Source organism: Rhinolophus sinicus, chromosome 15, assembly GCF_057876585.1.
Source record: "Rhinolophus sinicus isolate RSI-liver-muscle chromosome 15, RSI-T2T, whole genome shotgun sequence".
NCBI classification, from domain to species: Eukaryota; Metazoa; Chordata; class Mammalia; order Chiroptera; family Rhinolophidae; genus Rhinolophus; species Rhinolophus sinicus.
Window position 1 is genome coordinate 18986912 of NC_142515.1, and position 13303 is coordinate 19000214.

General features: G+C 39.2%; 1 protein-coding gene across 7 annotated transcripts in view; it reads left to right on the top strand.

Moving 5' to 3' along the window:
- The window catches only part of SORCS1 (sortilin related VPS10 domain containing receptor 1), a 458014-nt gene that overhangs the window by 337684 nt on the left and 107027 nt on the right, over positions 1-13303 (top strand). For all 7 annotated transcript variants that reach the window (XM_019725092.3, XM_019725090.3, XM_019725087.3 and 4 more), the window contains exons 7-8: positions 7158-7276; positions 9668-9757. In XM_019725092.3, the coding sequence (XP_019580651.3) occupies positions 7158-7276; positions 9668-9757 (209 nt within the window). The remainder of the gene's footprint in view (positions 1-7157; positions 7277-9667; positions 9758-13303) is intronic.

Genomic DNA, 13303 nt, shown 5'->3' on the forward strand with positions numbered 1-13303 from the left:
ACTCTTTGTCTTAGAATCAGTCATATAACATGCGAACACATCTAAGGAAATATTGTACTCCCCTCCCCCAAAAAACATGGATAAGAAATTCTGTGTATTTTCTCCCCTCCGCACTAAACTGCTTTCCTTCCTTCCTTCCTTCCTTCCTTCCTTCCTTCCTTCCTTCCTTCCTTCCTTCCTTCCTTCTTTCTTCTCTCCTTTCCACTTTTATTCATGCTTCACTTCCTTCTTTCTTCCCTACTGTTTGTCCTTCTCTCTTCCTCTGTCTCTGTCTCCCCCCGCCCCCTTCTTTGTAAACTCATTTGGGAAAGTTACTGGAGCAAAAGTGCTTCTCAGTGTTTCATGACTAGGTGTGACCATATGGACAACTGTGTCCTTTCTCAGAATTTCTAGTGTGCCTTTCTCACAAAACAGACAGGTAGGATGCCCAACATACCTCCCACTCTGTCTTTCTCTCGTGCCTCTGTGCTCTTGTCCAGTACTCCTTTCTGGAATATTCTGAGTAGCCTTCTAGGCTTTTCTCAGCTTCTCATGAGGCCTCCCATGAGGCCCCCACCCCATGGAATGATAGAGTCATATATGTATACATTTTGTCATTCACTAGCATACAGGCTTGTACAAATTTCATCCCTGAGTCTTGAATTCTTCACCTGTGAAAACTACCTTTTTTTTGCAATGTTATAAAAGAGAAAGCACGTGATCAATTTAACCCAGTTCCTGACTCAGAGGAGAGGTGCTCTGGTTGTTTTGGAGGTTAATGCTAATTCTTCTGCTGCTGTCAGTGGAGACATGCTGGGAAGGAAGAGGTCTGCCTGAGCCTCGGGAAAAACTCCACAGAAGAAGGCCCAGGAAGTACTTGCACAGGGTAACAGGAAAGGAAAAGGCAGTTCAAACCAGAGGAACTCTCTGAATGAACAGAGCGTCTCAGCGAGGAATGAATGTGCTGTTTAGACATAGAAGAAGCCCTGAAGACACAGACTTACCAGCAACATGACAGAGCTTTGTTTGGGCAGGAGTGGGAAAAAATAAGTTTCAACGACCTGTCGGATCTTAAAGTAACAGTCTGATTTTTAACACCCTTTTTTAGTTCTAAAATTCTAATAGCCTTTATTATACAGAGAAAAAGTCTGAAGTTTAGCTTGGTAAATGACCTTCTCAGAGGTACACAGCATTTTCGAGATAGAGCTATGACCTAGAACATCGCTCCAACACGAGGGAGTCCTTGCAAAACAATATAGCTGCAAGGTGGCTGGTCCTGCGCGCTGGACATGAAGGTGACTTCCAGGTCCTACTCACAATCCGGGTTATTTTCCAGTTCTGCCCTGACTCCTGTCACAGTGCCTGCACGGAATATTTGTTATCTATTAATTATACAAGAATATTTTTCATGGTGTTTTAAAAAATCACTTAAAGAGAAAAAACTCAAGCTAAACATTGCCTATAAAGAAAGATAATGTCTGAGGTAGAAATGTCTGCAGTATACTTTACAGTTAGTTCCCTTGAGACACAGTGAGCAGTACTGGTGATGAAGGAGGGAGGATTTCCACAACTACAGCCACCATTATATGAGCAGAGTCCAACCAGGCACTAGACTGGATACTTCTCATGATTGAGGTCTTCAGTAGTCACAGCCGCTGGCAAGATGCCTCTCCTTTATCCCCACATTACAAATCAGAGGTCAAAGAGGTCAAATGACCGCTTGGGTTTACCTAGAAAGCAGGCCTTGGTCTTGCAGTGAAACCTCTATTCCTCTGCTCAAATCCTGGCCTTTTAAAGGCAGCTTCCTTCCTCCAGATCCTCACAATAATGGGGATTCCATTATTCTAAGCAGCAGCTGTTGCAGAAAGTGAGAATGCTTGAAAAGAGAGCACAGTGCCCTCATTACCTATGGCAAGGAAAACATCTGTGTGGGAAAAGTAATGAAATTAATTCTGAAGTCTAGCAGTTGCATACATTAATTGACGTTAATTAATGCCAAATTACAAGATAACTTCCTATGGAATCGCATCATACACTCACCGGAATTGAATATGGAAGGAGTTCATCATACTTAATGCTATTACAGCGAGCCCCAAGGGGAACAAGACTGATTGGTCCCTCATTGTGAAGTGCAGCCAATTTCTTTCCGTTACCATTAGGAGGAGAAAGGGAACAAACCAGGAACACTTTACCAAGGGCAGGCAGCTCAAAACTGATCATTTCCTTTCTGCTTGAAATTTCCCTTGTAACCAGTGGCTGTGACTACTGAAGAACTCTGAGCAAGAAATGCTTCCCAGATCTCTTCTTGGGGCTTATTGTTGTGTCACCCAGTTGTACATTTTGTAATTCTCAGCCCAAGGACAGGCTCATTGCACAGCTCCTCCTCTGCAGTATGTGGCATGGGGAGTGGAGATAGACAGACCAAGCAGAGGAATTCAAGATAGTTCTCTAATTCTTATGAGATGGATCTCCCAAGCCCATCAAGAAGCCCTACCCCACCCAGAGGTGGGGTAGGTGCTGACCAAAGATTCGCATACAGCTTGTCTGCCTCTCACATCACTGCCTCTATACTATTCTTGACATCTCATATATTTATTTTATTCATTTTTCCTATGCAAACATACATATACAGATATCTAAATATACACCTGGCACAAAATTGGGTCCCTATGCACATATTTTGGCAACCTACTTTTACAAAACTTTTATTTTAGAATAATTTCAGATAAACAGAAAAGACAGATAGATAAACAGGAAACTTTAGTCGGCTTCCCCTAAGGTTAACTTCTTATACAACCATGGTCTATTTTTCAAAATTAAGAAATTAACATTGAGACAACATTATTAATTGATAACCTATTTTTATAATATAAAATGTATTAAGCATTTCTGTAAATTCTCGTATACTCTTTAGAAGCCGGGTTTTAATGGTAAACTATGCATGTTTCACAGTTTATTTAGTTGGCCATTTTATTTCCTCTTTTTTTAAAAAAAAAAAATTATAAACAACACTCTGATGAATATGGAAGTAGCTAAATCTTTGCATAGATCATTGATTATTTCCTCAAGTAGAATTCTCAGAAATGAATATGAGGTCAAAAGGGATTTTAAAGGATAGTGATTTATATTGCCAAGTTAAATTACCCCACAAAAAATACAAATTCACAGCTTTGGTTTGTTTGTTGGTTTGTATCTAGGCGTATCCATTGATACTTAGGTGGAAGCCAAAATATACCAATACCACACTTGCTAGAGATTTTCATGCAACATAGTATAGTGGAAACAAGCCAGCCTTGGAGTCAGGCCAGCCAGGTTCGAAACCCCATCCTGCCATTTCTATAACTCACCATCTGCTTGAGCTTTATTCTCTTTACCTGCAAAATCAGTTTGATATATTATACTTTATAGTATTGTGAAGATTAAATGTGTTAAATAAATATGAACATACTTTAGAGTACCTGGCACACAGATGTTCAACAAATGTTAGTTTCCCTGTGTGTTTTCTTTTTTTTCAATTTCTTCCCAAATCCCTCATCTTCATAATTTCTTTATAGTGGAGTTATAAATATTAAAAGTTTATTTTTATATTTTCCACATTATGATTTTTCAGGGGCCTTTGAAGCGGAAGTTGAAGTCTTAAGAAGAAAGTCATAGACCTGATTACAAATAAAACAAGCATTGTGTATCCATTAAAAAGTCCTCATTCGATGTCAGTCTTGGAAAATTTGATTGAAAGTTGAATTTGTAGTTTGAATCCCCAGACTTTTTCATCAGGAAACTTTGAATCAATTTGGTTAATTGTTGTTTTTATTCATTATCTCACATAACAAAGGGCACAGAGAAAGGGCAGCTTTAAGCTCTGTACAATTAATAATTCAATAATATTATCAGGGAACAGGTCTTCCCCATCTTTTTGTCATACTCATTATGGAAGCTTACCTGTCAGACTGGCTCCTTCATGTGATCAAAAGGTTAGAGCAGTGCTGAGCATCATATTGGGACACAGTGTTGTAGAGAGGCAGAAGAGGGACTTCTGCTGTAACTCCTGGTACCTCCCTGCAGCCTCTTAAAAGAGCTCCCTACACTGGGGCTTGTACCGACACTTGTCATGTACTAAACTGGGCCTAAATGTCCATTCCTAAATCAACCAATGGCAGGGAAGTAGGAAGATCTCGAGTGGGCATAGACCCAATAGAATTAATCCTTGCTTTCAGGGACTTCCGAGTCACGTGGAGGAAGGAGCCAAGAGATCTAGTATTGGCTTTTTCAGCAAAGAGACAGTGAGTAATGGGTATTCCAAAAGTCACCAGTGGCACCTGATACAGAAATATAACTGGTGTACTCAAATTCAGTTTAACTAGTCTTTTTAAGGACCTCCTGTGTCTCCCAAACTGATCATTATGAAAAGTAGTGAAAGAGAAAATAGGAATGTTTTGAATATTAATAAGAACAACTGATATTTGTACAAGTGTGAGTTTCAAAATACTTAGCATATATATTATTTATTTCAGTTAATTCTTAGAGCCAAGCTAGAAGATAGTGGACGTTGGTATCCCTTTTTAATGAATGAAGGTGGCAAGACTCAGGAAGTCTAAGTGATTTCCTTTGACCTGTGCAGCTAGTCAGTGACAACACCAGAACCTATGCCTGTCTCATAGTCACCAGTCTCCATTGTGTCTATGACCACAAGCTACCTTTTGAAAATCAGAAGTCAACTAAAAGTTGTAAAAGTGTCTGGTGGACTGTGAAGTTGTGAGGTAAAGATTTTGTGTGCTATGGGGAGGACCGATCTGGGAAGGGTTAAGTCACAGAAATTGTCCTCAAGAGTGATCTTGAGTTATGGCCTACAGTGGAACTGTAAGAATGTCTGAAAAAGGAGTTGGGAAGGGTGAGTAGAAGGCTTGTCTTTAGTTTATCATTGGCAGTAGTTTCAGCAGGACTAGATGGGTTAAAGTACTGGAGAGCTATTCCCATGTGTCATTCCTACATATGGCAGCCAGATGGAGGAAGGTGGAAGGTTGTGGACAAAACTTTCTTCCATCAGTCTCCTAAGAGTTTATCCGCAACTACATCAGTCATTGGTCAGATGGAGCAAATGATCATGCCGCCCCTAGTGACTCTCTTGGTAGAAGACAGGGATACCAGGTTCTTCAAGTAAAGGTGGTCCTGGAAATGTTCTGAAGGGAAATCAGTGAACCTTTATATCCAACTTTATGTGCTGTTGCCTACCTCCATTTCATGTAAATAATTATGTAAAAAATTTTTCATGTAAAAATTTTTTTTTTTCATTTCGGATTTTTTTCCTCATTTGGAAGAGAGGATTTCTGCATACATTTCTGATGTTCTAAAATCAAACTCACCATTCATTGTCAGAAAAAAATAAGATACCTTCCTTTTTCATTCAAAAAGATACATTCCAATAAAGAGGTATTCCAATGAATATTTATTTATTGCCTACTAAGTGCCAGGAATATTAGAACCTAGGGGTACAGCAGTAAACAACAAAAAATGATGTCTCTGTCTTCATGGAGATTATATTCTAATGGTGTGTGAGTGGGTGGGTGGGATAAATAAATAAAGAACAAGATAATTTTAGATAAATTCCCTTGAAGGGTGTGGGAGCATAAAAATAAATATTACTTCTCCCCCCACCTTCTAAGTTCTAATAACTGGGCTAGTAATCAAATTAACAGAAATTAACTGGAGAAAATCAAAGTTTTAATACATGCACATGAGGAATTCATGTAAGCATAAAAATTCCAAAGACGGTAAGGCAACACTGGGTACATAAGACATCTTTGGACAGAGGAGAAAGGAGGGCGGAGTGCTATTGGATTTTAGAACTGAGATTGGTTGATTTACAAGTAGTTGAGAAAGAGGGGAACATACATGGAAGGAAATTTCTTGCTGGGGAACTCAGAAACAATGGGACACGGGGTGTCTAGCCAAAGTGTGCCTGCCTGGTCTCCTTTTATTTAAGGCACTTAATTCAAAGTAAGCAGCATTCTAAGGTTTCCTTCCTGAAGCAGATTTCTGTTTGAATCTCTTGGGCAGGAAAGGGGGAGGGTCAAAGGTTCTTTCTGAGTCTTTTTTCTTAATAAACAGCTTAAAATCAATACCCCAAAAAAGCATCTTTAGGGTGGCAAAATGTTGCCTCCTTTTAAGGCAACATAATGAATATAATAAAATTCCATGAAGGGAACTCACAGGATGGTGGTGTATGGTAGAAAGTAATCATGGAAGAGCCTCATTAATAACAGTGAGCTGGAATCTAGAAACTTCTTTCAGAATAATGTCAGAGGCAGAGGAAATACAAACGAAAATTCTCTAAAGACGTAGAAAGTTTGGCCAAATTTCTGAACATAAAGTAGACTAGATTGCAAGAATCACAGGGAGAGAAGAAAAGATTAGCATGAGGGGAAGTTGGAGCTGTGGCCAGTGGAAGGTTTGAACTTATTCTAAATGCAAGGAGGCAAAAGGAGTTTTAAGTAAGGAAGTGATATCTGAATAGCAGACAGGCCAGAACAATTGTGGTTGAAAAGCAGAAATAGTCTCCCTGATACAATATACTTTCAGCAACGAAGATCAGATTTATGGAAGAATTATGTTTATCATCTGCTTTAGATTCTCAGGTGAGAATCTGTGTCTTCGTTTACTCATCTATAAAATAAGAACAAAGTTTTTAACTCAGGAATCCCCTTCTATTCTGTTTCACTTCTAATTAGTAATAGGAAAAAAACCACCTTTATCTTGACATAGAACCTTATTATTTATAACAACAGCACTTCTAGCATGAGATGATAGATGACTGCATATATGTATTTTCCTGTTTGTCAATCAAAGGTCAAAGTGTGCAAGTGAAGCCTATTGAGAAAAAATAACTATGAAAGCACAAGTATTATTGCAGTTTTTGAAAACATTTTCATTTGGGTTTAGAAAAGGGAAAATGAATTAATAATTTAGTATTTTAGGAGGGCGGGAGTTGGTAGAGGCATTGGGAGATAATGGCGGTCGTGTTAATTAACAAGTGAGTAAAATAATTTTAACAATAATGTAGTTAACAAAAAATGTGACGTTTGTTTAAAGACTTAGAGATAGCAAGAAAATAGAAAATGCCCACTCTGACTCTAGTACTCTGTGTATATTCACCCCCATTCCATCTTTTTTCTGTTTTTCAGACTCACAGTACCTAACGTGCCGAATGCAGAACTGCACAGAGGCCAACAGAAATAAACCTTTTCCCGGCTACATTGACCCAGACTCTTTGATTGTCCAGGATGATTATGTGTTTGTTCAGGTAGGAAAGATCTACTTCTATTGATTGTCTCAAAGACACTTTCCTGTTTCTGTCCCTAATGCACTTCTATTTGCTGCTTTCTCTCCCTTAAGAGTTAAAAAAAAAAAAAAAAAAAAAAAAATTATCTTTACAACAAAAGGAACATTACCTTGTGTAGAAGCTTCTATACTAACATAATATGAAGTAGTTCCTTTTTGGCAGTGTCTGGAGGACTTATGTACACGGGCTCACGGAGGCACTGCTCAGAGTACTAGGGTTGTCTCCAGAATGAGGCACAATTCCATTCATTCCCTTCACGTGCATTGCTGAGAGCCTCCTGTCAATTAGCGGGACTGAGCAGATAGTCAGATTTTTCCTATCAGGAGAATGGTCAGCCAATCAGCCTCCTCCACAACACCCACCTTCAAAATGGAGGAACAGGTGGAAACAGGAAGCTGTGGGGTGGCTGGAGGTGGTGGCAGGCAGAGAAAAGGTGGTGAGTAGTCAGCCGTTCTTGCCATGCACTGACTGTGATTAGGATAAAGAGAAATTAGATGAGATGTATTCAGACAGGTTTTTCATCTCCTGAAAGAGTGGAAACAGTGTGAGAAGCTGAGGTTTCATGAGTGGTTAGGAGAGACAGGGAGCAAGTATGTTTTGCTTTTCAACATTTAAGGAACATCTTAGACTTATTTGGACAAGGCATTTAAAAATTGAGTTATTTCTCTCCATGTGAAAAGATAAAATTGCTAAGTTATATATTTGTATGTATGTATAATTTCACTGAGATTGAGGCACAGTCTAGATACTGTTGTATTTATTTAGAAAGAAATCATCATGTAGAATATTTAATCCCATGGTTTGAAGAAGCAAGTATTCAAAATGGCCAACATCAGCCTGTGTACTTTAAAAATGTTTCACAAATGATTACACACACACACGCCTTTTTCTTCAGGAAAAGGACTAATGAATACTCTGATAACTTCAGCATCAATTATCAAGTGACACTGAAATGGTTCTACACACTGGGTCTCTCTTTAATTCATCTCTCTGTCACTGTTGCTTCCAGGAACCTTTTCAGTTTTCTAATAACAGTTTATAATCCACATATATGATTTACAAATGAGAATCAATTCTGCATCTAGAGCTTCAGATCTTTACTACTCATTCCACTATGAACACGGCCCTGTAACCCATTATTAGGACTAAGAGGTGATTTGGCCACATAGTGGTAAATATGCTAACTTGCCAATCTTTGTTTTATGTGTCTAATGAACAGTCAGCATATGTTGACATTCTGAATACGCAAACTCCAGCTGACATTCCACCTCCTGAAATAAGGGTTAAGTAAGAGTAGTTATACAAATTCATAGAAATAAAGAGTAGAATGGTGGTTTCTGGGGGCTAGGAGGTAGGAAAATGGGAAGATGTTGGCCAAGGGGTACACATTTTCAGCTATAAAATGAGTAAGTTCTAGGGATCTAATATATAGCATAGTGACTATAAATAACAATACTGGAGTATATACTTGAAAGTTGTTAAGAGTAGATCTTATATGGTATCACCATACACACACAAATTGTAATTAAGTGAACGGATAGAGGTGTTAACTAACCTTATTTGTGGTAATTATTTCACACTGTATATGTATATCAAATCATCACACCTTAAATTTACATATGTATCTGTCAATAATATCTCAAAGCCTGGGCAGTGACAGAGTGACTACAGGCCAGACGGAGGTTGACATGCACTGAATGGTGCTCATGCTGAGGTAGAGGACACACTCCTTTTGCCCTCGTTCACACCCATGGGGTTCATTGCACTGTGTCCTGGACATAGTTGGGGGAGGTAGCTCACAATTCTTTTTCTGGGAGTTAGAGGTCTATAATGATTTTGGACCACGATCCTGGCTTGCCTTTCTGTCTTAACATGTTAGCAGCCCTGCTGTGTGTGGGACATGCTCACCCTCATCAGTGTGACAACAGCAGACAGGAGTGCAGTGCCCAGAGATGTGAAACTCCAGTTTGCCGCTGTGTGACCTGGGCCATTTCCTTCTGATAGGGCATGGGGGCCATTTGTATGGCCATCGTCTTGGGGCTACATAGCTGGGCTGCTTTTGGACATTGATCCAGTATACCCTGAGGCTTGTATCATTAAAAACAAATAATAACTAAAAATGTTTCCTGGCTCCTGACCCACAGTGAAAATTGAAGAATTGCATTATTGTCCAGCGGGTTCAGTTTGGGCTTCTGACCAACTCACGTACACGGTTTAAGTTGATTTTGACTGAATGCCAATTCTTTACACTTGTCCACTAGTCATTCATACTGTTGTGTTGGCAGCTACTGCCTTCCATTCAGTGTTCTTCTATGACCTGTAACTGTTGTATAACCTTTGTTTATGCTCCAGCTGACATCAGGAGGACGGCCACATTATTATGTGTCCTACCGAAGGAATGCGTTTGCCCAGATGAAGCTGCCCAAATATGCTTTGCCCAAGGTATGGCCTGAATCAATTTACTTATTTCAGTCTTTCCTCTGAGTCACACCTTCCTGCCTCCACTCTCTTTCCTAAGCACTCTTTCAGTCTCTCATATAATTTACTTCTCTTCGCCCCCCATCTCTATTTCTCAAGTTCAGTTTTCCTTACTTTCTTTTTATTTGCCAATCTCAACACCCTCTTTTTTCTTTCAGCTGCCTCTGTTTCTCTCTCTCTCTCTCTCTCTCTCTCTCTCTCTCTCTCTCTCTCTCTCTCATCTTTGCTGTAGGAGCATCTGATTAAATTAATAACTGATTTGCTTTTGCTTTTCAACAGTAAAGATTTCCAAGCAGTATGTATTGGTTTTCTAGCAAGACAGAAAACATGCTTTGAATACACAGTGTTTCAGTGTATGTAATAGGTATGATATGTTTCTATCCCCAATTTGTATTCATTATTAGGTGATGCTGCTATATGGTATCCAACCTTTGCTGTCTCGCTCTCTTATGAGACTGGTTATCTTTAGAGTTCTGAGACACAACTAATTTTTCAGACTGCCCCAAAGACGTATTCCTTTGAAAACAGTGGTGGACAAAAGTTAGAGACCCTCGACTGCTGAAGGCCCGGGCTCTTTCCATAAACACTAAAGAACTGCGTTGATATGGAGCGCCACCTAGTGGTCGCTAAACTGTGTTGGTAGCTCAAAGCTGTGGATTTGCGGCCTTGCTGCCATTGTGTGTATTTTAAGTGGCCAGAAATTATTAATGTGTTATACCTTGATCTGAGAGCAACAGAGATGTGTGTGGCTGTAAGAAGGGGACAGTGTAGATTGAAATATAGTTATAGCTCAGCTTTGAAACCTTTGGATTAAATAAATATAAAGAACTTTTGATTGAGTTTTTATGACTCTTTCTCTTGTTATTTTTAATCCATGACGTTGTAGTATGGTTTCTTGAACCAACACTAGCTAGCTGTCCAGGAAATCATGTGATAGATATAACACAAGGGCATTGCACATCTCCTCTTTCAGAAGAGCCAATGGTAGCCAGTTGCTCTGGGTTTCCAAGCAGAATTCTTCTTGGCCATCATTCTGCCCTTCACCCTAGCGTAGCGAAAGGTGAGCCGTAAACTTCAGCCCATTCGAGATGAGAACACACATTAAATTGTGCTGTGAATTCTGAAGAACTATGTCCATGTTAGTAGTTCTTATTTTTAGCCGCTAAGAGATTCATGACAGTGGTAATTGCCCAGAACTATATGTTTCTACCTGTGTACATTTAAATCCTCCTTGCCCTTGATTTGGATTAAAATGTTTACCCAAAAGACAGGAACGTACAACATTGGAGTTGTGCCTTAGATGAGATTTGGGTAAAGTCAGTATGTAAAAGGAACACTGAGTGTGAAAATGACCCTTGATGATCTCTGCAGAAGGTCCATGACAGTGATGAACGTTACCTCAATAAATCTAACTGAGCTGCTTTTTTCTTTGTTGTGAGCACACACAAAAAAATCACTGTTTCTTTGATTGACCAACAAATGAAGTAGTCAGCTTGCAAGATTTACACCTTTAGAGACAATAACTATACCCCAGTGAGAGGCTTTTGTTCAAAGGGCATGTGAGAACTGAGAGCAAATTAGTAAAGAGCATATTCAAGTGGTTCGTCTCATGCTCACTCTTGGGAACATGCTTTTTTGAATGAAGTAAGTTTCTACCAATCAATTACTACTTGCAGCAGAATTTAGGCTAGAATTTTAGTCTCCTGACTCCCAGACTAGCATTCTTTATACTTTACTTCCCTTGGAATAAATTAATAACTTCTATTATTAAAAGAGAGCAGTATCCCCCCAAAATTTTGATAAACCCAGGGGCATCAAGAAAAATATCCTCATTGACCTAAGGAGACCTAGAAATGGTAGTTTAAAATCAAAGAAACATCTTTGGACCTGTTGCTGGAGTGTTAGGAAACACACACTTTGCATTGCTTGTTTAGAACCATACAGATCATGGTTGACAGTTGCCCCGAGTAACATCTAGCCAATCTAGGAGGAAAAGTTTTACTTTAAACCCAAATCTACTGTCTGTTTCCTTTCCTTGCTCTCCCAGATGAGAATGTTCCCTTGCTCAGCCTCTTCTGAGGTCTGAGGGTAGAATGCAGTGGTTCATTTAGCTTTTCCCCCCGAAAATAGGAGCCTGTATAGCAAATGAATGTACGAGTATTAATTGGTCCAAGTGAGTGTTTATTATTTAAAGCAATGAGATGCCTCATTACAATCCCATTACACCTTCAAAGACAAGCCCCAGCTTGGGTGGAGTGATCCCCTGTGAAGGTGCATACATTTCATGGCCCTCTGTATCAAAGCCAGGGCTGCCGCAGCTGGAAATGAACAAAGCTTCAAATCCACCAAAGGAATTGAGATAAACCAGCACTTTCATGCTCAAATTTTCTTTAATCATCCACAGCCATTGTAACAGCTCTTAAAAGACCGTGTCACCCTGAGTTGTATCCAAAAAAAAAAAAAAAAAGTTGTAATAAAATGGTAAAGATGACCAGAGAGGACGATGGGGAAAGTTTCATATCGCTGTTGCTGTTAAGAGCATGAGGCTTGCCAGACAGGGAGACTAGTGACAGTTTCCTTCCCTGAACTTACTTGGAGCTCATTCTGAGCTACTGAAGTGAGATAAATGAGGCAATACATATGAAAGTGCTTTGAGCATTCCGGAGGACAGATACTCTATAAAAGCAAGGTAATATTATTATGAGTATGGATCTAGTTGTCTGTGTGGTAAAAGATGGATGTGAACTGAGATGTGAGTGGTGCAAAGGCTGCTTGATTCACAGCAGACCTGGACTCTGGGCCTAAACGTGTCGCTAACCTGCTTTGAAAGCTTGGGCTGCTTTGTCAATTTCTCTTTCCCTGTTTTTTGTTTGTTTGTTTGTTTGTTTGTTGTTATTGTTTCATTTATTTGTTTTGTTGTTCTACATTTTAAAAATAAGGAGTTTAGACTCACAACAATATTTTCTCACATGTGATACTCAGAATATGATGTCCTCAGAGATGCTTCATGGAAATTTGGTTATGATCAAATAATTAAACAAAGAAATAAACTCTATTCTATATTCCTTGCCTAGAGAGTTAACAGGAGCTCGAGAGTATGTTGAAAGCTCTAGGATGTCCTGTGAACAACGAAACTCTGTAATTCAGCATTAATCAAAACATTTTAACAAAGGGCTCATTTTTTCAAATCTATGAAAATGTAAAAAGTCTGGTGTCCTAGGAAACAGACTGTGGGAAACACGGCAGTAGCAGATCTCAAAGATTACTTCTTGGTCTAAAATTCTGTGGCTCAGTAAAAATATTCGACATAAAGTGCCACTTTGGGAGAAAGAGCACGTTCTCCTGAGAAAGGAGGAGGGTACAGGAAAGAAGAAAAGAGAAAGATGTCATTTAAATATGTCAAACCTTTCGATTAAAATATTTAAACCAATATCATTTGTAAAAAGTCTGTTCCACGTACGTAATTCAATTATATGGGCAGCAAGACACCTGATCTTGGTCCTTGTCTAA